The sequence below is a fragment of the Sorex fumeus genome, unplaced genomic scaffold, assembly GCF_029834395.1.
Source record: "Sorex fumeus unplaced genomic scaffold, SorFum_2.1 ptg000051l, whole genome shotgun sequence".
NCBI classification, from domain to species: Eukaryota; Metazoa; Chordata; class Mammalia; order Eulipotyphla; family Soricidae; genus Sorex; species Sorex fumeus.
The window spans coordinates 36,408,252-36,429,512 of NW_026606108.1; the positions used below are offsets into that span (position 1 = coordinate 36,408,252).

Genomic DNA, 21,261 nt, shown 5'->3' on the forward strand with positions numbered 1-21,261 from the left:
GAAAATAATATAATCTGCAGCGACAATATGTTGAAAGAAATGCCAACTCTGTAAAGCAGTAAAGCACGTTCCCCCCTCTGCGCGCCTACCCCCACGAGTGCACATGGAGAACCAGCATCCCCCGTGGCTCCCATCCCTCCGCCTCCTCCAGCTTCCAGACAGAAAGAGCCATTTGCTAATTGTTTAACAGTGATTTAGGAAGTCAACACTGGTGGGTAGGGGGGGAGAGCAAGGCGGGCTGTTTGCCTGCTGGCTTCCAATTCCACACAGCTGTGCCCACGCCAGGAAACCAAGCCGGTTCTGGGGTGTCACCGATGCCCTTGGAGAATGCTCCCATCAAAGGTTGGGGTACTCATGGCTTTTGGATGTACAGGATCAGGTACAGTCCTGCCATCTGAGGTTGGGGAGTCTGGGGGTGGTCACTGAGACAGTCATGAAATCCAAGGGGTAGTGTGTGTGATGGGGGTACACAGAAACAAGCAGGGCCAGGCCCTGGAGCAGCCGGGTTCTCCCGCCCCTGCACCTTCTGAGCCTCTAGCACCCCAGAAGCCCTCCATATGCATGCACATATTCCCAAATATTTCTCTCTCCAAAGCAAGAGAAGCTGAAATTAACTCCTCCACTCACCCCCAATACACACAGCCGCAATCTCCCATCCAGGGCTGGCTGGATTCCAACAAACAGCAGCAATACTCTCCTGATGGGTCAGACTAGGAGTGCACGCAGTCAACCCCACTGAGCTTTCTGCATGGGAACAGGAGAGGGTGGAAGTGGCATCTCAAGGAGCTGGTCCCAGTTCCAGGCTCAAGACTGCAAGCTGTTGGCACGAGAATTTGCCAGTTGTCCTCAGCACAACCCAGGCAAAGGAGCTCCGCGCTCATCTGCCTTTCACTATCAAAACCCAGAGAACTGCCAAGGCCCACTATGGTCTCTCTCTGGGGCCAGAGTTTGTGCAGTGGGTAGGGCATTTGCTTTGCATGCAGCTGGTTCTAGTTGGATCCCCAGAACACATTTGCTCCACTGAGCACTACCAGGAATGATCTGTCAGCACAGAACCAGGAATATAGCCTCTGAGCACTGCTGGGTGGGTCCCAAATAAAGACAAAAAGAAAAAAAATGGGAGAAAAGAATAACTTCTCTCTCTTTCCTGCAATCACTGTACAAGCCCAGACCTTGCTCACACCGCCAGTTCCTCAGCCACCACCCTGTCCTCTTCCAGGTCCTGCACTGCAGCCAGCACAAGCAAATTCAAGCACATAAATCTTTCATCAACTCCCAGCTTCTCTGCAGGCCAAGTCCAACCCCTCACGGGGCCTTCAAGGGCCTGCAAGAGGAGACTTCCAGGCTAGCTGTCCCCAGCCCCTTCCAACATGCACCACAGTGAGGCCGTGGGCCCTCTGCCAATGGCCTCCTTTCTCTCATCTCCAGCTCCTCACCTACAAAGTAGAAGGGACCCCCACATCCTCTAACCCCACCTTGCTCCTGTCACCTCCTCCCACTCCTCAGATCACTGCTGAGTGATTGGTCCCTTTTTCTTGGGAGTCAGCTGACTTCTCCAAACCAGGGAAGCTGCAATGCTCTGGTCCCCAATTCAAACATCCATTCTTAGTGCAGGACATGCTTCTTGGAAGCCAACCCAGGTTTGACTTGGCACCCAAAATGGTTCCCCACGCCTGTCAGGAGTGATCCTCAAGCATAGAGCCAGGAGTAAGTCCTGAGCACCACTGAGTGTGACCCAAACACTCCATCCTTGGTGGTGGTGGTGGGATATAGAGTGACAAGTGTCCCTCCATGCTGGTATTGCAGAAAAATCTTCACTATCCAGTTTCTACTAGCTGTTCCCTCTCAGAAGATTCTTGACCTTGTACCTACTCCCCCTCATCTCAAGACCCTCCCTCTTCCCTCCCCACCCCAGCTGTCTGATACCCTCTCAGATCTTCAGACTCAACATCCCGCCTTGAAGCCTTGCCCTTGGTGCCCCCATCTTGGGCTGAAGACCACCTCTTCAGAAAGGGCTTTCTCTATCGTCCCCTTGACTGCTTTGTCTCCCAGGCACATCACTTATTTCCTCTGCAACATTTATCAGGTGACAGCATTGTTGGTTTTGCACATATCTGTGTTTCAGGGGCATCTGTGTCACTCACCACTGCCCCTCGGCCATGCTCCACTCAGTGCCTGCAACAACACTGGTGCTCAATCAAAAAGTCTATGAGCCCCTGATCAGGGCAAGTTTCCTCTGGCATGTCACAAGGGACCCACAGAGTGATGGGCTCTGGAGGGTTCTTGCAGCCTGAGGAAAGATCCCTGAGAACTTGGAAGTTAGGGACTGCACATACAGAGTCCTGTGGCCACACTACTTCTCCTCCCTGTCAGAGGAACAGGGGCTTTGGAGGGAGCAGACAGGGTCAGCAGAGGACAGAGGTCTAAGCAGGTGCTCAACAATGCTAACAGGGGCCTGGGAGAGAGCACAGTGGTTAGGGCACATGAGTGGCACACAGGTTCAAGTCCCAGCGACACATGCTTCCCTAAACATGGTGGGGTACAGTACTGGAGGCCCACCATAAGTGCCGAGGTGGCCTTGAGTATTCCTGGCTCTACAGGGTTCTATCAGCAGCACAACCCTGGGTTCTAGCATTGAATCAACCTGTTGGCTGAGAGTCACTGGTGCCCCCCCACCCCCACCCCTGAACCTTTCCCAAATGAAACAAGTGAGACCCCCCTCCTTTCCCAAATGAAACAACAAACAGTGAAGTGAGGGAGCAAACACCCACATGTGCAAGGCCCTGAGTTCCATTCCTAGACTGAAGCACCCTCCCCCCAGTACTCCCAGGATGGCTTCAGTGGTCTCCAATCAGACTGGACATTCAGAGTGGCCCTGCTGTCCCCCAAGCACTATTGGTTGCACCAGCTAAACTCTGCCAGGAGTGGCCCTTACAAAAACCCAAACAAAACTGAAGATGTCTTGACATAAAGTGTGGTCTGGGTCAGCAGTGTGGGCCTGGAACAGGCTAGAAATCAATGTCACTCAGACACCCTGGCATCATCTGCCTTTTGACAGGAGCTCCAGATGCCCATTGACAGGTGAGCCTTAAGTGAAGACCCTGAGCTCCCTCAGAGCCTTGCAGAATCCAGGATAGAAGTGATCCATGCAGGTCCCTGCAAATCCCCATCCCAGACTGGCCAGGGATGTCAGAAGGGAACATCCCTGAGGCTACAAATGCTTTCAAATGGTGATTCCATTCCCCGGGGTTCAGGGATGGGGTGGCTGGCCATAGCCGCTCAGCCAGGATAGACCACCTGTGCACTTGGACAGAGCAGCTGGGTTTTGAGGGCAGAAGTGTCAGGGAGTCCTGGGTTCTCAGAGCAGAGCTGGTGCTCCAATTCCCATGCTGAGTTTCCCTGCATCCCACACCGCACCTGGCTTATCCCAGGCACTCAAATAACTCCCATGAAGGGAATACAGGAACTCAGCAAGCGGCAGCAATGGCAGGGAGCCTAAATCCTAGGGTGAGCACAGGCAGACCTCCTTTTGGGTTTTCTATTCTTGAATTTCCATAGAATGAGAAAATCTGGGGGAAATTCACAGTGCACATTCGGTGAATAAAATATTCATGGCACAGGCAGGGCAGGGAATGGCAGTGCCCCACCTCCAGACTAGAGACTGGGGATGAGGAATGTGGGGGTGGGAGGTCAGGATAGTGAGGGGCTCCCAGAGCTGACAGCTGTGGACTGTGTGTGCAGAGGGCAGGGAGGCACCGGACCCTGAGAAACAGGGGTGACCGTGATGCCACCGGGAACCATCACCTTCCACCCCCAAGGGCACAGTGCAAATGCACTCCCCAGGGGAAAACCCCCATTGAGAGAGCAAATGGGGATAGCTCTGACTGGAGAAGGGGTGCAGGAGTCAGAACTCCCGGGAACCCTCGACTTCCACAGTACAGTATTGGCAGGAGCAGGGGCGAACGCACCTCCTGGCTAAGAGAACATGCATGCACCTGTAAGTCCTGCGACTTCCCTTCTCCCCTTCATTATGCACAGGGGCCAGAGCTATAGACAGAGAACTGAGAGTTCATTTAGGGGCTGGAACAATCTACAGAGTCAGAATAACAGTACAACTGAGCAATTGAACAGTGGTCCGAGGGATCCTAAGGTGCTAGAGAGATTGGACAGGGCCAGAGAGATCATACTGGGGTGAAGGTGCTGGTTTTGCACACGGCCCACACAGTATCACATATGATCACCTGAGCACAGAACCAGGGCCTAGAGTAGCCCCTGAGCATTGTGGGGTGTGGCTCAAATTCCCACACAGGCCCCCAACACAAATGAAAAGCTCCCCTCAGTCCTAGCTCATTTTCCTATGAAACTGTTTATCTTTTTATTGGTTTGAATTAAAATGAATGGTCACCGTGTGTCCCCCCCACTATCCCCAGGGACACCTGAGGAGCTCTGCACTACCCACCGTGCACTGTTCAGAGCTGCAGAGGGTCCCAGACTGTTTGTGCCTTATACCCCTTTTTAGAAAAAAATTTCATTCACCAGCTTAGAAATCTTCCTTCCTCAAACAAATGGAAAATGCCCCTAAAGGTGTCCCTGCCCATGCCCCCCATCAACTGAGCAATATGGTACTAGCATCTTTGGACTGATGCACTACCTCACCTCCACCAGAGACTTTTCTTGAATCACTTCAGGATCACATGCTACTCAGAAACACCCCCACCCCGTCTCCACCAAGCCCTGACCAGTCAGATTCAGAGGACGTGGCGCTTTGATTCGCCTTGTTTCCTTGAGCAGAGAAAAACTTTGGGGCTGCTGTGGGGCAGTTTCTCCAGGGTGGGCGCATTCACAGGCTTCCATTTGGGCAGAGGGACACTTCAGAATGAGCAGACATAGAACCTTTCTTTTTTCATTTTTTGAAAAAAAGTTTCAAGGGACCATGTTATTCCAGGAATCCATGCTGGACAAGGAACATTTTAAATTACACACACACACACATACACACACACAGATCTGGCTCAATGGGCTGGGCGCATGCTCTGCATGAGGGGACCTGATTCCATCCCAAGCACCATTTGATCCCCCAGCACCACCAGTGGTGACCCCCAAGCACAAGCTACTTAGGAGTAGCCCGTGAGCACTGCTGGGTGTGGCCCCCAAACCAAAACCAACCAAACAACCATAGGAGAAGGGAGTCAACTGACCTTGGAAGTGTAGGTGTGGCCATCAGAGCCACAGACCATGGCTGCCTGTGCCGCGGGACAGGGCTTGCACTTGACCAGACTGGCAGGTGCCACCCAGTGTTTGTGGGCCACGTTTCCCTTCTTCTGCCTGAGGAAGGAGAGAAGAGCAGATTGGTTAGCTGATGCTCCGGAACCCTGGAATCTTTCCTGCACATGAACCAAGGGCCGTGGAGACAGTCAGGCAAGTGTGGTCCTCGCCAGCACTCCTGTTTGTTCCAGCTCACTGACCTGAGGCAGGAAATCTTGCTCTCAAAGTCTGCATCCAACCCACCAGATGGACAGAGAGAAAACAATGTGGCCATTAAAAAGGCTGTCAAACACAACCTCTTGAATAAAAACACATTCATGTTAGGGAAGACAGACTCACATACTGGGGCCATGGGACTCCCTGAGTCCCTGAGGTTGGGGCAAAGTCCCTCCCAGGAACCCAGGAAGGTATCCAGGAGCTCAAGCCTCCTCGAGGACCCAGCACCCGGCCAAGCAAGAAACACATCTTCCAAGGCAAGCAAATGAGCAACTTGATCCCTTGGTGGAAAGGCACCTGGGGCACATTTTCTTCCTTTTTTAATTTTTTAAAATTTAAAAAAAAATTTAAATGAATTACCATGAGATAGTTATAGAGTTACAAACTTTCGTGATTATGTTTCAGTCATACAATGATCAAGTACTGCTCCCTCTACCAGTGCCCATTCTCCACCACCAATGTTCCCAGTAACCCTCCCGCTACCCCACCCAGTTCCCCTTCCCCCCTGCCCCCTGATTCTGTGGCAGGGACAATCCCTTTTACTCTCTCTCTCCTTTTGGATATTATGGTTTGCAACACAGGGGTACATTTTCAAGCAATTTCAGAGCAGGGACCGCTGAAAGAAAGGCTTGGGGGGAGGGGATGATGTCACTTTCAACTGTGAAAATCATCAGAATTCCACTCTTCCCTCCCGGCCCGGGGTCTCCCGCCCTGACCCATGTCATCATGATAGATGGTGCCATTAGGATGCTTACGTCCAGGCGAGGAACCCCGGCCCCAATCATGAACCAAGGCAATTTAGTCCTCCAGTGACTGCCTCCCCCTCCACACCTCCCCACTTCTCAGGAGAAGCCACTCCCCTGACCATCCTGCTAGAGTGACCCCCACAGCCACAGGGGATGAGGGTCAACACCCCTCTGGCTGTCAGATGTCAGCAGGGCTCTGCACTGGCTCTCCTGCCTGAGGGGCTCATGTTCGGGCTCTGGTGTCAAAGTCAAAAGTTCAAGTCTCGGCACGGCCTCTCCCTTGGTGGCAATTTGGGCAACACGTCCCTTTCCATCCCTTAAGCCTCTGCATCTCCCTCTTCCCATGCTGAACAAGAAACTTCGTCAGTGGGTGGGACGAGAAGGGCGGGAGCTGCCATGCACACAGAGCTCAGACCAAAGCAGCAGGCAAAGGCAAGCAGGTGATCTCTGTCTCCCGCAAGGTGGCTGGCAGGGGCAATGACTGTTTGCATGGAATCACAGCTTCAGCCTGAGGTCCTGGGTTTGGACGGTGCCCTCATGTGCCCAGGAGGGACCCCAAGAAGGAATTCCAGGGTGTGGAGCAGGAATCTCAGGCTTCCCTGAGGTAAACTCCAGGCTGCCTGGGAAGGCCAGGAAGCTCTCGAGGAGGATGGAGAGAGCAAACGCCTGCACCCAGGGGCTGCTCATCCTCCCTCGAGCTCCCCCAGTGATCCAGAGAAGGTAGGGCGAGGAGGAAGGTAGCCTGGGGAGCTGCAAGGCATGACATGCCCCCAAAGCATGAGCCTGTAGCCACTGGGGGACCCCAAGCTGATAGCTAAGGGACTGAACTTGCTGTCACAGAACAAGAGGGCATGGCAGGAGGGTGGAGCTTTGGGGTCACCTAGCCCAAGCACTCGCTTTATAAATGGAGGAGAGGAAAGGCTAACTGGGCTGGTTCAACTCACAAAGATGAGTGAAGACTAAGCCTACTGGGGTTCCCCATACTTACCCTTCCAGCCCACCTCATGCCTCTTGCCCCATTGAGATACTTAGCTCAGAAACTGTGGGGCAGCTACATCTCTGTCACTAGGGACCTTCTCCCCCACCACCCTGCTCCCCTCTTCCCCAGCAGCTGAGGGTCCTCCCTTGGCTCTCTGTCTGGAATCAAACCCCATTGTTGCACCACTCCCACACCTGGCAGGCATAGCTCTTATCCTGTGTGGCTCTTTCAAATGTTTGTCTGGACCAGAGGACCCCAAATTTACTTGACCTACCTCCCTCTTTTCAGAAAGGGAATCGTTCAGCCTCCATCTCTCCCAGATATCTACCTGTTTTAAGTGAGCAAACAGAAAGTGCCCCCCCCACCACACCCAAGGCTGCAGTAGCCAATCTCCTAAGTCGGCTCAGAACCCCACTGGCACCTGTCTGAGTGTACTGCTCACTTTGAGAAACACTGGTGTGGATAACAGAACGGGATGGTGCAATGAGAATGCACGGAACAGACAGGCTAGCTGTCAGTGTGGGGTAAATTGGTGAGAACCTGGGCCCCGCAGCCATGAAGTGCCACCTAGTTATCCCCATTCCTGCAGCAGACTGGCAGACACTGACAAAGAATCTGCAAGGGCAGGCAGAAGCACTGGGGGCTGGTGGCCCCTCTTCAGGGTCAGTCCCCAGCATGCATACTCGTGGTTGGAGCAATTCTGGCATGAGTTCCCAGACAGGGACTCCAGAATCCACAGAGTCGGCAGTGCTGGAGGAGTAAACACCAGCCTGGGCAGAGATGCCCCCTGAGAACAGCAGCCTGAAGCAGCTTAGTCTAAGGCAGAGGAGGGAGAAGTCCGCTTGGGACCGATTGCTTGCATAAAGAAGATGGAACCAATTGCTGATCAGCTGCTAAGAATGCGTTGCCCTCAGCTCTGAATCTGAGCCATGAAATTTAGCTCAGTGGGGAAGACAAAGAGTGAAGCCAGGCGGGGCTGACTCCTGGACTTGGAACATCAGGCGTGGGTCCCCACAGGCTGACCAATGGGGAGGAGAGGAGCATACCTTAGCAGCTGACCCCCCCACATCACACTGTCAATGCTATTTTCATAATTTCCCTTAATTTCTCTTATCCATGGGTAGAAACACAAGAGACTTTGCATATTGGTTTTGTAGCTGACAATTTTACTGATAGATTTTGTGGAACCTTTTGTGGTTTGTCGACGTGATACTGTGTCACCTGCAAACAGCAACTACTCAGTTGTCTTTAGAAATTTTTGCTAATTGTTGATTTTTGTTTTCAAGTCTGAAGGAGAACTTTTTAGAGAAAATAGCCTGCTGAATTGTTGCTGCAAGTGGCAGCCCATTTTTACCTTCTAGTTAGTGCTAATCATTTCCATAAAGAAACCTTTCTGGAGGCCTAAATTAATAAATTCACTTATTTCATTGCGCAGACATACCTGTCTTCAGGTTCAATATCAAGAACACAAAAAATGCTTGTCTCTGTCAGTGCCCTCGAGGAGTACGCTTTATATTAGGGACAATAGACACAGAAGAAGTGCTTTATGCTGCTGTGACTGTCACTCTTGGGTCTGAACAAGGTGTTCTGTTGGAACAAATAATTTCATGATTAATTCTGCTTGGGGTCGGATGCATAAGGTCAGGGAAAGACTGCGTGAGTAGGCAGTTGATTTAAAGCTCAAACAAGAGACAGACGTTTCCATGCAGATAGAAAGCACTTGCTTTCTTGAATATTTAGTCTTGCATGAGCTTCTGTTGCAGAGACCAGCAAGTGGTTAGTGTGGCTGGCTGGAGATTGAATCCAAAGCACAAGTAGTGGGGGAATGTAGTAAAGGCACGACAGGGATGCACCCAGGAAGGATGGTGAGGCTTTTAGCCTGGCTCTATCCTACCTCTTTCTGGGTAAAGAGTGGCATTTTAGCAGTTGATAAACCCAAATTAAGGTGCTTGCTTGGATATGGATGAAGGGGTAAGTACCCCTGAAGCATGGGGATGCAGCCTGACTGCCAGGGGAGGGGATGATGAAGCTGGGATATAGAAACATCTTCTGGTGGCTGTGAGGAGAGGCAGATGGAGGGGAAGGTGTGGGTGGGAGTGTAGGTATGTCAGAGGAAAACCCACATGATGGCGCCGTGTCAGGAAGAGGCTTGGTAACTTTGGGAAATAATAGAGACTGAATGGAGCCAAATATGTAACCTTGTTGGTATTTGCAAACATGCATGTATGTGTGTATGTGTGTTTGTGTGCATGTGTACATATATGTACACATGTGTGAATGTGTTTGCATGTATGCAAATATGTATTCATGTGGATAAGTGTGTGTGTGTGTTTATTGTCGAAGGAAGGGTCTGTGCTTGTGTGTATTGTCAGGGAACAGTAGATTACACAGAAAATCTGTGAAGAAAGCAATTTCTGTTTGGTTTGGTTTTAGGGCCATACCTGGGAATGCTCAAGGCTTGTGCCCAGTGATGCTTAGGGAACCACATGTTGCTGGGGGGCGGGGGGTGCGCAGAACTAGTGCCTCATGCTTTCAAAGTGTGCATCCCAACCCTTTGATCCCTCTTGCAGCCCCAAAGATGGAGATTTTTAAGGATGGGAATCACATTGTTATATTTGCACTGAAGAATCATCACTCTGCTTTCAAAAATGTACATGAGCGGAATTTCAGTCACCTTAACAAAAGAAAAATGAAAATAAGCAGTTGGGCGCAAGAAAATCAGGATGCTGGTGAGCTGCTTTTTTCTCATCACCTAGGGCTTCTGCGGGCCATGTGGCTGTCACTCAGGTAGGAGGTGCAGCTGCCCCAGCCCCAGGCAGGCAGGGACAGGGTTAGGGCTTTGTGACCAGTGGCAAGCCTGGCAGAATCTGCCTCTCAGGCTGAATTGCTTGTGTCACCCCAGTTGATGAATCTCTGTGACACTGGGAATAGCAATCCCATCAAGACACCTTCATCGGATTTCACTCTTCATTGACTCAAGAAGTGAAATATCTTAGAGTCAGAAAGCTTAGTCCCTTGTCAGACAGGGCTGGTTATATTTTTCATGGTTTGCACTGGATTGTGGGAAAAGAAATGCACACATAAGAGCGAGGGAAGTTCTGTTTCCTTTGGCTCACAAATCCTTGTGCGGCACTGTTATGTTGCAATATAATTTGGCCCTTGTACAAAGACCTTAGGTTGGATTGCCTTGGGAACCATCCCCCATGCCGAACAGATACACTTGCTTTGTCAGGATGGAGAAAATTCAGGCTACTTTGACATTGTGCCTGAAGCCCCTAAGGCATTTAGGCAAAGTGAAATGGGCAGCAGCAAGTTCTCCTAATCATGTCCTTGGCCACCTGATACTCTAACTGAGCTCTGAGGAGCTGTCTTTGGAAAGTCAGCTCTGCCCAAGAGACAGTGTAGGGATTAAGGCACTTGCCTTGCATGCAGCTGAATCCTGTTTGCTACCTGGGGCTGCATCTGGTTCCCTGAGCCCATATACAAGGCTGTGGCTACTTTCCTCTTTCAAACACCACCAGGGCTGGCCTCCAAACAAACAGTAAGCAAAACAATGGCAAAACAGGGAACTCAAGGGCTCAAGAATAGCCCACTGTCTCCCAGACAGTGTCAACCTGACAAATGTCTCTGGTGATGCTTGGCCGTGATTTCATGTTGCTCTGAGCTTGTAACCTCCTCTCTGTGTCTCCAGTTGCTCTTGTATATAATAGAGTTGATCCTCACATCATAACTGCATCCAATAGGTAAGATGCCTAGAAATCCATGCAGTCAGGGAAGTGAAAATTTTTTCACTGAAAACTATGAGGTATCATTGAAAAAAAATGAAGACAAACATAAAGATATTCCATGCTGATGGATTAAAAGAACATTGTGAAACGTCCATATTATGCAAAGAAATCTATATATCATTACAGACACTCCCAAAGTCTCAGCAGATTTTTTCCACAGAAATAGAGCAAATGATTCCAAAATTTTGAGCCACAAAATATCAAATATCCCTAAACAATCTCAAGAGTAAAGAATAAAGCTAGAGGGATCAGACTCCCTGATTTTAAACTATATTCTAAAGCTATTATAATAAAATAACAGTATGGTACTGGAATAAAAATGGACAAGTGGGGAAAGAAATATAGAACAGGGTTAAGGCACTTGCCTTGCACTTGTCAACACAGGTAATATTCCTGGCACCTCATATGGTCCCACGAGCACAGAACCAGGAGTAAGTCCTGAGCATTGCTCCACATGGAAAGAGCCATCTCATAAAATCGACAAGTGCAAATAGAAGAAAGACATAGATCAGGGCAATCAAAACACACACACAGTTTACAACAAAGGAGTCAAGAACAAACAATGAAGAAAAAACTTTTAGTAAATGGTGGTGAAAATACTGTCAAATTTCTATCTTACATTCTAAACACAAACTATATTAAAATAAAGACATTGATTGATACAAGACATGAAATCACAAAACAGAGGTAGTGAAATCCTTAACATAGTATTGGTAATGATTTTAAGAATCTGACTCCCAAAGTAAAACCAACTAAAGCTAAAAATAGCCAAGTATGATATATCAAACCAAGTGTGATTAGGAAAAAATACAGACAAACCATATATGTGATTCAGATTGCAATTCAAATATATATGAAACTTCTATAGCTCAGTAGCAAAAACAGTAACAATTCAACTTTTAAAAATGGCAAAGGATCTGAATAGACTTTTTTTAATAGAAAAGACGACCTACAGATGGCAAATAGATACATGGAAAAAGTGCAATATTACCAATCATCAGAAAATGCAAACCAAAACCACAATGAGATACCACCTCATTAGAAGCCTATTATCAAAAAGAAAAGAAATAGCAAGTGTGGGTGAGGGTGTGGAGAGAAAGGGTACTCTTATATACTGCTGATAGAAATGCAAATGGGAGTAGCAACTAAGGAAAATAACATAGAGCAACTAGGAAATTACAAAAAAATTACCTTATGATCTAGCAATGTCACTTCTTGGTTTATGATGCAGCAATTAAACTTATGCACATTTTTCCAAAGAAAATAAAAACACTAACTCAATAGTTACATGCACTCTAATTGTTGATGGCAGAATTACTTATAGACACCATCATATGGGACCCACTTAAGTGCCCAATGATAATTGAATTGAAAACACATGTGTGCATGTGTACAGAAACACACACAGAGCTATTATATAGCCATAAAAAAGAATGAATCCAAACACATGGATTATGATGGCATTAGGTTACATGAAATAGTCAGACAGAGAAAGAAACAACTGTCTGATATCACTTATATGTGATACACACACACTCACACACACACATACATATATCACTTAATCACTTAATCACTTAACTTCCCGTTAGTCGTCGATTTGCTCGAGCGGGCGCCAGTAACGTCTCCATTTGTCCCTGTCGCGTGCTAGTGTAGCCCAATGGCATCTGTTTGCTCCGGGAACATGAAGGGCCTCAAACCGATCGTTCATGATCTTCAGGAAGAAGTCTGACCATCTGGTAGGTGGGCGGCCACGCGGTCTCTTGACATCCCGTGGAATCCAATCAGTAACAGCTCTAGTCCAACGGTCGTCTTTAAATCTCATTACGTGACCAGCCCATCTGATTTTCGACACCTTGGCAAATGAGACAGCATCCCTGATCCTTGATCGTCGACGGATGTCAGAACTCCGGATTCTTTCTCTCATTTGGGTGAAACGTGATATTCCAAGCATAGCTCTTTCTATTCTTCTTTGGGAGACCTGAATGGCGTTCTCATCTTGTTTGCGTAGGGCCCAGGTCTCTGAGGCATATGTTAATGCAGGAAGAACAGTGGAATCAAAGAGATGTGCCCGGAGCCGGAGGTTCTTCATCCTCTTAGCTATTTCTTCGACGTTCTTGAAGGCGTTCCAAGCCGCTCTCTTCCTCCTGCGCAGCTCGGGTGCCAGGTCATTTGTCATGTTGACCTCTCGACCTAGGTAGACATAGCTGTTGCATTCGGAGATGGTCGTTCCATTGAGAGCGAATGGGGCGTCAGGAACAAGGCTGTTTCTCATAAACATTGTCTTCGTAAGATTCAGCTGTAGTCCTACCTTCCCACACTCACGGTCAAAGTCGGCCAGCATTTGTGCCGCTTGGCTGATGTTTGGTGTTATTAAAACAATATCATCAGCAAAGCGGAGGTGGTGTAATTGCCGACCATCTATCTTCACTCCCATTCCTTCCCATTCCAGTCGTCGCATGATGTTCTCGAGGGTGGCACTGAAGAGTTTTGGTGAAATGGTATCACCCTGCCGCACCCCTCTCTTGACATCAACGATCACTTCTTTGTAGAATGGTGAGATCCTGGTAGTGAATCCGCAGTACAGCTCACGGAGGATCCTGATGTATTGGGCTTGAATGCCCTGATTGGCTAGGGCTTCAATGACCGCTTCCGTCTCAACAGAATCAAAGGCCTTCTTTAAATCAATGAACGTTAAGCAGAGCGGCATCTTGAACTCCCGAGAAACCTCAATGAGCTTGGTTATTGTGTGGATATGGTCGATGGTGCTGAATCCTTTGCGGAACCCTGCTTGCTCGCATGGTTGTCCTTCATCTAGTGTTCTGCCAATCCTATTCAGGATGACTCGAGTGAACAACTTGTAGATGACAGACAATAGGCAGATCGGGCGATAGTTGCCAATGTCATGGATGTCTCCCTTCTTGAACAGTAGTACGGTCCTGCTGGTTTTCCATTGGGACGGAACCTTGCATTCAGACAGGTAGCGAGTGAAGAGCCGAGCCAGTGTATTGATGAGTACTGACGGCAGGTTCTTCAGGTGTTCAGGTCTGACCTTGTCTGGGCCGGGTGCTGTTTGTTTCTTTACCGACGAAATGGCGTGTCGGATTTCGGAGGGGAGAACGTTGGGAACAACATACCCATCCTGCGGAATTTGGTATGTTGGCAAGTGGACATGGCTATCGAAGAGATTTGAGTAGAAGTCATGGATAATCTTCTCCATTGCCATTCTGGAGGATGTGATGGATCCATCAGGACGTCAGAGGGCAGTCATCTTGGTCTTATAGTTGGCGAAGGACAGGCGGGCCTTACGAATACTTTTCCCGGCTTCTGCCACATCTACCAGTACTTCTGCTCTTCTCTCTTTGAGGTCTTCCTTGATCGCATCTCTGCACTGCTTTGCAAGCTCGGACGTTAGCTTGTGGTTGCCTGAGGCATGCGCCAAACCACACTGGCGAATTAGCTCAAGAGTTTTCGAAGATAGGCGACTTTTTGTGGCTATCTCTCTCTTGGCATTCCTCGCACATTCATGGAGGTGCTGAACCAGTTGGTCGTATTCCTCGTCAATGTTGTCAACAATGGCATCTTCCCATGTTGCCGCAATAGTACCAAAGAGTTCCCAGTTGGTGGTCATTCTGGGAGTTCTCTTTTTGAACTTTGCAGCCCTTTCTCCCCGCTCTGTGAAGTAGAATTTTGCACGAAGGAGACGGTGGTCCGATCCCGTTCGAAATTTTGGGACAACAGCGACATCAGTCAGGCAAAACCGTCGATTGAATATGATGTGGTCTATTTCGTTGTGGAATCGTCCACCGGGAGACTCCCATGTCCATCGTTTAGATTCTGCCTTCTGGAACTGTGAGTTACCATGGATGGTCTTGGTCGACATGATGAACTCTGACAGTCTCTCACCCTGTTCGTCGATTGCCTTGAGCAGGCACCAGTAATGCCTCCTTATTCCTAGCCCTGAGATTTTAAAAAGTGCCATGTTCAAGGCTCTTTCAGGGTTTGGAGAATGAGACCCATCATTGTTACTGGTATTTGGCATATTGAGTACACCACGGGGAGTTTGCCAGACTGCTGTGTGGGCAGGTTACATTCGGTAGCCTGCCAGGTTGTCCAAAGTAAAATGAAATAATAAGATGTTGCTTCCTGGAGCAGGGTTTTATAGTCTCCGGGTCTTTCTGTTGATGGGATTACACGGCACTAGGGGCAGTTGATGGGTGTGACCTCTGCTTACTGGAAGATGGAGGATCTGGGTGGAGGATGCTCAGCCCCGATTGGAGCAGGCTTGGTGATCTCAGCCCCGGGACCCGCATGCCCGCATGCCTTTGTTCCTCTGCCAGTTCCTTCATGCATGTGCAGAGTGGTCTCAGCATGGTTGTGGCTGGTTCTGGAGGTCTTTGGCTGCCGGAGTTCCGCTTGGGGCGGGGAGGGAAACTCAACCCGTCCCCCCCCCCCCAAGGTGCCCCAGTGACCAGGCGCTGGGGCAGGAGACTATATTCGAAACCCAATCACAAACACACATACACACACACACACATACATGACCTATAGATACAGAGAACAGATGTGTGGTAGTGAGAGGGGGCAGGAGTGGGTGAATAAAATGGCTCCAAAAATTAAGAAATACCTAAATCATGGAGATGAAAGGGACACCAGGGTGACTATTCTGGTCAGCACCATATTGCAGATGTGGAACCTGGTAGGAGAATAAACATGGAAACTTCTAATTACAAAAAAAAATATTAAGATGATGTGTAGTTACAGCACAGACACAGGCTTCTGGTGGAGAGCCTTTGACAATATGTCCAGCCTTATATTGGACACCCACAACTAAGGCAGTGCTGTGTACCCATTCTACCTGTGAGCAAGACAGTCGAGACATGGGCGGAGGCCACTCCCTGCAACCAAGAGATGAAGGAGCCCCACCCGGCCCATGAGCTGTCTGTCTACCTCCAGAGCTGAATGCAGCCTCCTATGTGGTAGTCCCCAATTGCCAGCTGGTGTTGTGGAACTTCAGGGTTTGGGAATGAGAAATGATAACTTGCAGAAATTCTCAGGCAAGATCGAAGAAAATTTTTCTGTATGTTCTCTGATATTTTACTTGTGTAGTTTTTAGGCAGGAAAGCAACTGCAAGCACTGAGAGCTGACGCCCAGCACTTCAGCATCCCTCGGTGCCCACCTTCTAGCTGGTCACAGCACTGAGCAACATCGCTCATTGATGGGCTTGAGAGTAGTGGGGCTCGGAGCACATGCCACCCATGGGTGAGGACCTGACTTCAAGTCTTAGAGGCACAAAATGACCTACAAATTCTTCCTTGCCACCCTAATACCACACAGAGCATTTCCACAGTCTGCTAAGCAAATACGAGGGTTTGTATGGTTTTTTATTTATAAGAGTGATGTTGTCATTGCCTCAAACTAGACTTTGAACAACTTGTGCTTATAAGGAACAAGAGCTAACAAGCAAGGCTAAGCTGAATGTAACAACTTTTCCTCATCCTGGAAATTTCAGTCTTAACTACCAAGTCCACCCAGTGCTCCTTGCTACTCATCTTTGCCTTTGTGGAGCAGCCAAACCCAATATTCCACTATTTCCCTCTAAGTGACACCCAGGGGGTCTTTGATGATACTAGTTGTGACCCAATATTTCCCTTCCTCAAGGCCAGAGTTAGGTCCAAGTTAGCAGCCATAGAATATTGATGACAGGGCAGAGACTTCAGAGTGACTTCTCCACTTCTCAGTGCACAGGCAGGTATAATTTCCTAATGTCAACTTGGAGAAATGAACTTCAACAATCTGTGTCAAATAAGATTTCAATGATGGGGGAGGGGGAGGCCTGCCAGAAGTTTACTTAGTTCAACCATTAGCTTCCCTCTCAGCGCCACCAACCCCATCAACTATTAAGGAAGGCTTCTGATTTTATTCAAAACACTTCAGTCAAGTAGCGGAGCAACAGTAGAGCAGGTAGGGCATTTGCCTTGCATACCACTTACCCAGGTTCAATCCCTGGCACCCAATATTGTCTCCTGAGCCTTTTCAGGGCTGTACCCTAAGTGCAAAGCCAGGAGTAAGCCCTGAACGACACCAAGTATAGCCCCAAATCCAATCTCACCCCCAGCCCCACCCCAAAAGACATTAAAAATAAACACAATCAAACACTGTATTCTATCTTGCTTTTGCTACTTTCCACAGGACCCTTTTGCTTGGCAGATGAACAGATGTTGAAAAACTAAAGCAATAACAGGTGAAAAATAATAATATGGCACTCCATCTATTTCCTGTGACTTGGACACACTCTTGGAACACCCCACTCCATCTCCCCATTCCCCACCTGTGAAGACCCTGTGAAGGATAGGAAGCTGCTCCATCAACCCAGGCCATAGGAGAAAGCACTGCTTCCAGAATCAGGCCCAGCCCAGAATTCTCTTTCCTTCCTGTGGGCTCTCACTAGAGCTCCAGATCTTAGCCTGAGAGGCTCCATCCAGAAATCATGGGGTAATTTGGCAGGAACCCAAGATCAAGGGTGTTTTGTTCTCATGTTACAATCAAATTGCCCCTTCTGAAAACAAGGTTGAATTTGTCTGCAGAAGCAAAACTAATTGCTCTCTCAACTGAGGATGGGAGATAGTCAAGAGATGACATACACGGTGGCTCTTTTGAACCAGAGACAAAATCGTGAAGGCTAATTGAAAGGAAAACCATGTTAACCACTAAAATCATCTGTCATGGAAAATAGTGCTATAATCCTACTGTTGTTAGGGTTATTTGAGTCATTATAGAAAGTCATCAAATCACAGGGGAAGAGGACAATGGCCTGTGTCATTTATAAAAGCTCTTTGATAAGACCAACAGGCTCCCACATGAGTGAGCGTCTCTCCATTCAGACATACCGGGGCTCAGGAGTCCCCTGCCTTTTCCAAATGAGTAAAGTCCCAGGCAAGAGGGCCCATCTAAAGACATTCTGTTTCTAAATAGACAACTATCAGGGACCCAGGGACTCTGCTCCCCTCTCCACGGAGGCACTGTTGTGTGCCTTCATGTTTCTAGAGTGATCCCAGGTGCTTAGACAGTGCCAAGACATGCTGCCTACAGAAGCTTGAAACTTAAAGAAAACAGCACTTAAATGTTAAACCACAAGAAGGTACCTTTAAAGGGAACATATAGGGGTGCTGGAGTGATAGAACAGCAGATAGGGCGTTTGCCTTGCATGCGGCTGACCCGGGTTTGATTCCCAGTATTCCATATGGTCCCCTGAGCACTGCCAAGAGTAATTTCTGAGTGCAGAGCCAGGAGTAACCCCTGTGCATCACTAGGTATGACACACAGACACACACACACAGACACACACACACACACACACACACACACACAAGGAAGATATGGGAGGTACAAAGGGGAGCGCCAGTCTTGTGACTCCCCATGGGTCACTCTCATCTGCCTCTAGACCCTGTATGGCTGGTGTAATTGAGGCAACATATAAAAATTAAAGCGCATTTTCTGATTTTTAAAGATATGTATGTTATTAAACCTGCCTGCTGGCCTGTTTTCTCTCTGGTGCTTTGAGAAGCCAAGATGAGCAGGATGGGAAAAGGCAACAGGAAGAGGAGTTTCACGAAAAGAAACTTACTGAATAAAAGTCCCTGCCATTACTCAGAGGATCCAAAGGAGACCCACGGTTCAGATTACCCTTTTCCAACCTGCCTAGTCTTTAAGCAAGGAAACTGGAAGGCCTTTTTATTCCCAACCCAGCTATACTTTAGAGGAAATCATTCCTGTCCCAATAAACATGGATCATACTGCGTCTATCAGGGACAATGCACTCAAGTACTGTGTTCACATTGCAATAACTGTCCTCCCCTTAACAGAGGAGACATGGAACATTGAGTAAGCAGAGTGATACTTAATTACCCTGAGGGGCTGAATTTCATTTGGTGCCACCTTAACTGCTCTTTATTCTCATTCACATTTGAGGCACTCAAGATTCTCTAACGGCTGGCTTATCCACGAGAATTTCTCTGGCAAAAAAAAAAAAATTCTGCTGTTATCATCAGGAGCTCTCCAGACCTTAAGAACACCTCGGAGTGCCAGAAGCAATTTATGTGGCCAGTGGGCCAAGGCCACGGAGAAAAGGAACTTACAGATCACAAATCTGGGGCTCAGGGTTTGCATACAGTTTAGGACATTACTTGAATCAAGGTTTTCTTATACTTGAAACCAAATATATATGTCCAGGGATCCTGGTCAAAACTGCTTTGAGCCTAAACTGACAGTGCCTTGGGCTTCCTGACCAATCACGCTGATTAGCAGAGTGATGTGATTATGTAAATTCCACCTAAGGGCTGAGACTCAGCCTCTGCAGTCAACTTGCATTAAGAGTGACAGGACACAGCCAATGGCAACAAGGGTTCTGTGTGTGTGTGTGTGTGTGTGTGTGTGTGTGTGTGAGAGAGAGAGAGAGAGAGAGAGAGAGAGAGAGAGAGAGAGAGAGAGAGAGAGAGGGAGGGAGAGAGAGAGAAAGAGACAGAGAGATAGATAGACAAACAGACAGAGATAGAGACAGAGACAGAGAATGGGCGGCAGGGGTGGGATGTGGAAAAGAAGGAGGGACAGAGGATTTTGACTCAAAATGCATCTTGTTGAGCAGAGCTGGGATATACATATAACCATTAGAGCTAGTGCACATGTGTACACACACACATACACACATACCACACAAACATATCTAAAAGCCTGTTTTGTTAATGAAAAGTGCCAAGCCATCAGCGTAACAGGGAGCTATTAGGGAAATGTAAGTGAACAGTTGCGCTTGCTCTACGCGCTTAAGATAATGGACAGCAGTATACTTTTTAAAAAATCCATTTCTCCCTAACGGGACAGAAAAGGGATTGTGACTGTTACCCACTGACCTTCGACATCCCCCTTTGATTTCTTGTTCTGCTGCTCCTCTTCGTTTACTGCTAAGGGAAGAGAGGTACCCTTTCTGCCTCAAGACCTTAGAGGAAATCTTTAGGAATGGACACATTAGTTGAGGGGGAGGGGAGGGAAGAATGAAAAAACGACGATCAAGCAAGATCCCAGTTGAGAATTTCTGCTGGCTTCCTTCACTGAGCCTTCAGAATTCTGCCTCTTGCAGGGGCAGGAAAGCTTCTGGCACCTAGCATGTGGGCAAGACCCAAGACCCAAGCTCAGGTGTGCATACAAGTATGTGTGCAAACACACACAATGCCGCCGTAGTCCTGACTGAGATCATTTCAGGGGGCACCTGCATAATCCCAGGGGGCACCTGCATTCATCTGGGATATGCGTGTGAGTGGCAAGTAATTCTTCCATGTTTTCCAGTCACAAAAGGCAATGCTTCCCCAACTGGGAGGGCTGCACAGGCTGAGAAGAGGTGGGAACGGGGGAGCACAGAATGCATGGGTACCCTGACGCTTTCCTTCCAGACGATCTTCCCAAAAGGCAGGCTGGCAGCAGAGAGAGTCAACGCTCACACAGGTTCAGCTGAACCCCATCATTCACCACCTTTCCCCACGTGGCCATGAAGCTGAAGCCTAGAGAAGCAGGATGGCTCCTCCTGCTGTGAGTTCTGTCACCTGGGAAGCAAGGGGTGGCTTTCCCTGGCTTTAACAGTCTCATCAAGGCACTGATAGCTCCTGTAAGTCAATTTTACATGAATCTCTATTGACTCCCAAGGAATGGAAATGGTACTGAAGCAGCATGGTTTCAGGTGCTGTCATTATACATCAACATCTACATTAACAGCATATGCTCTCCAAGGGCAGGCCACAGCCGTCCACTGCCATTCCTGTGATCTCTTCCATCCCATCCACCCACTTCTTTCCCACTGCACTCTGCTGACCACCACGTTGTCCCTACAGTGCTCGAGTGAGCCTGTGTTTATTTATCTTCTGGGCTCCTTCATCTTCCAGATGGAAAACACTCTTTGTGGGGCTCTCCCCTTTCAGCTCATTTCACTGGGCACAAGCTCTGGAGGTCCATCCATGTTGGTGAGAAGCCTCTGGAGATGCCTTGCAGGAGAGCAGCAGACAGAGTGACTCTCTTAGAGCTGGTATCCTCGCCTGCCCCCTCTCACCCCTGAAATGCAGCAAGTCACAGTGTGTCTGAGTGAGCGCATCCTCCCAACTCTCCGGCCATCCGGAACGTTCTAGCAAATGCCACTAAGTCATGCTACCTCTCCTTGGCCCCACACCCCACCCCAGTGTCAACTCCAAGCTGGAAGTGGGTGTGGCCTTCTTAGAACCAGAA

The 21,261-nt window shown here is 48.5% G+C and overlaps 1 protein-coding gene across 1 annotated transcript in view; it reads right to left on the reverse strand.

The window, feature by feature from the left end:
- The window catches only part of SPOCK1 (SPARC (osteonectin), cwcv and kazal like domains proteoglycan 1), a 445,128-nt gene that overhangs the window by 101,794 nt on the left and 322,073 nt on the right, over positions 1-21,261 (reverse strand). Inside the window, exon 5 of the mRNA XM_056124356.1 lies at positions 5,199-5,325. Coding sequence (XP_055980331.1) covers positions 5,199-5,325 — 127 coding nt within the window. The remainder of the gene's footprint in view (positions 1-5,198; positions 5,326-21,261) is intronic.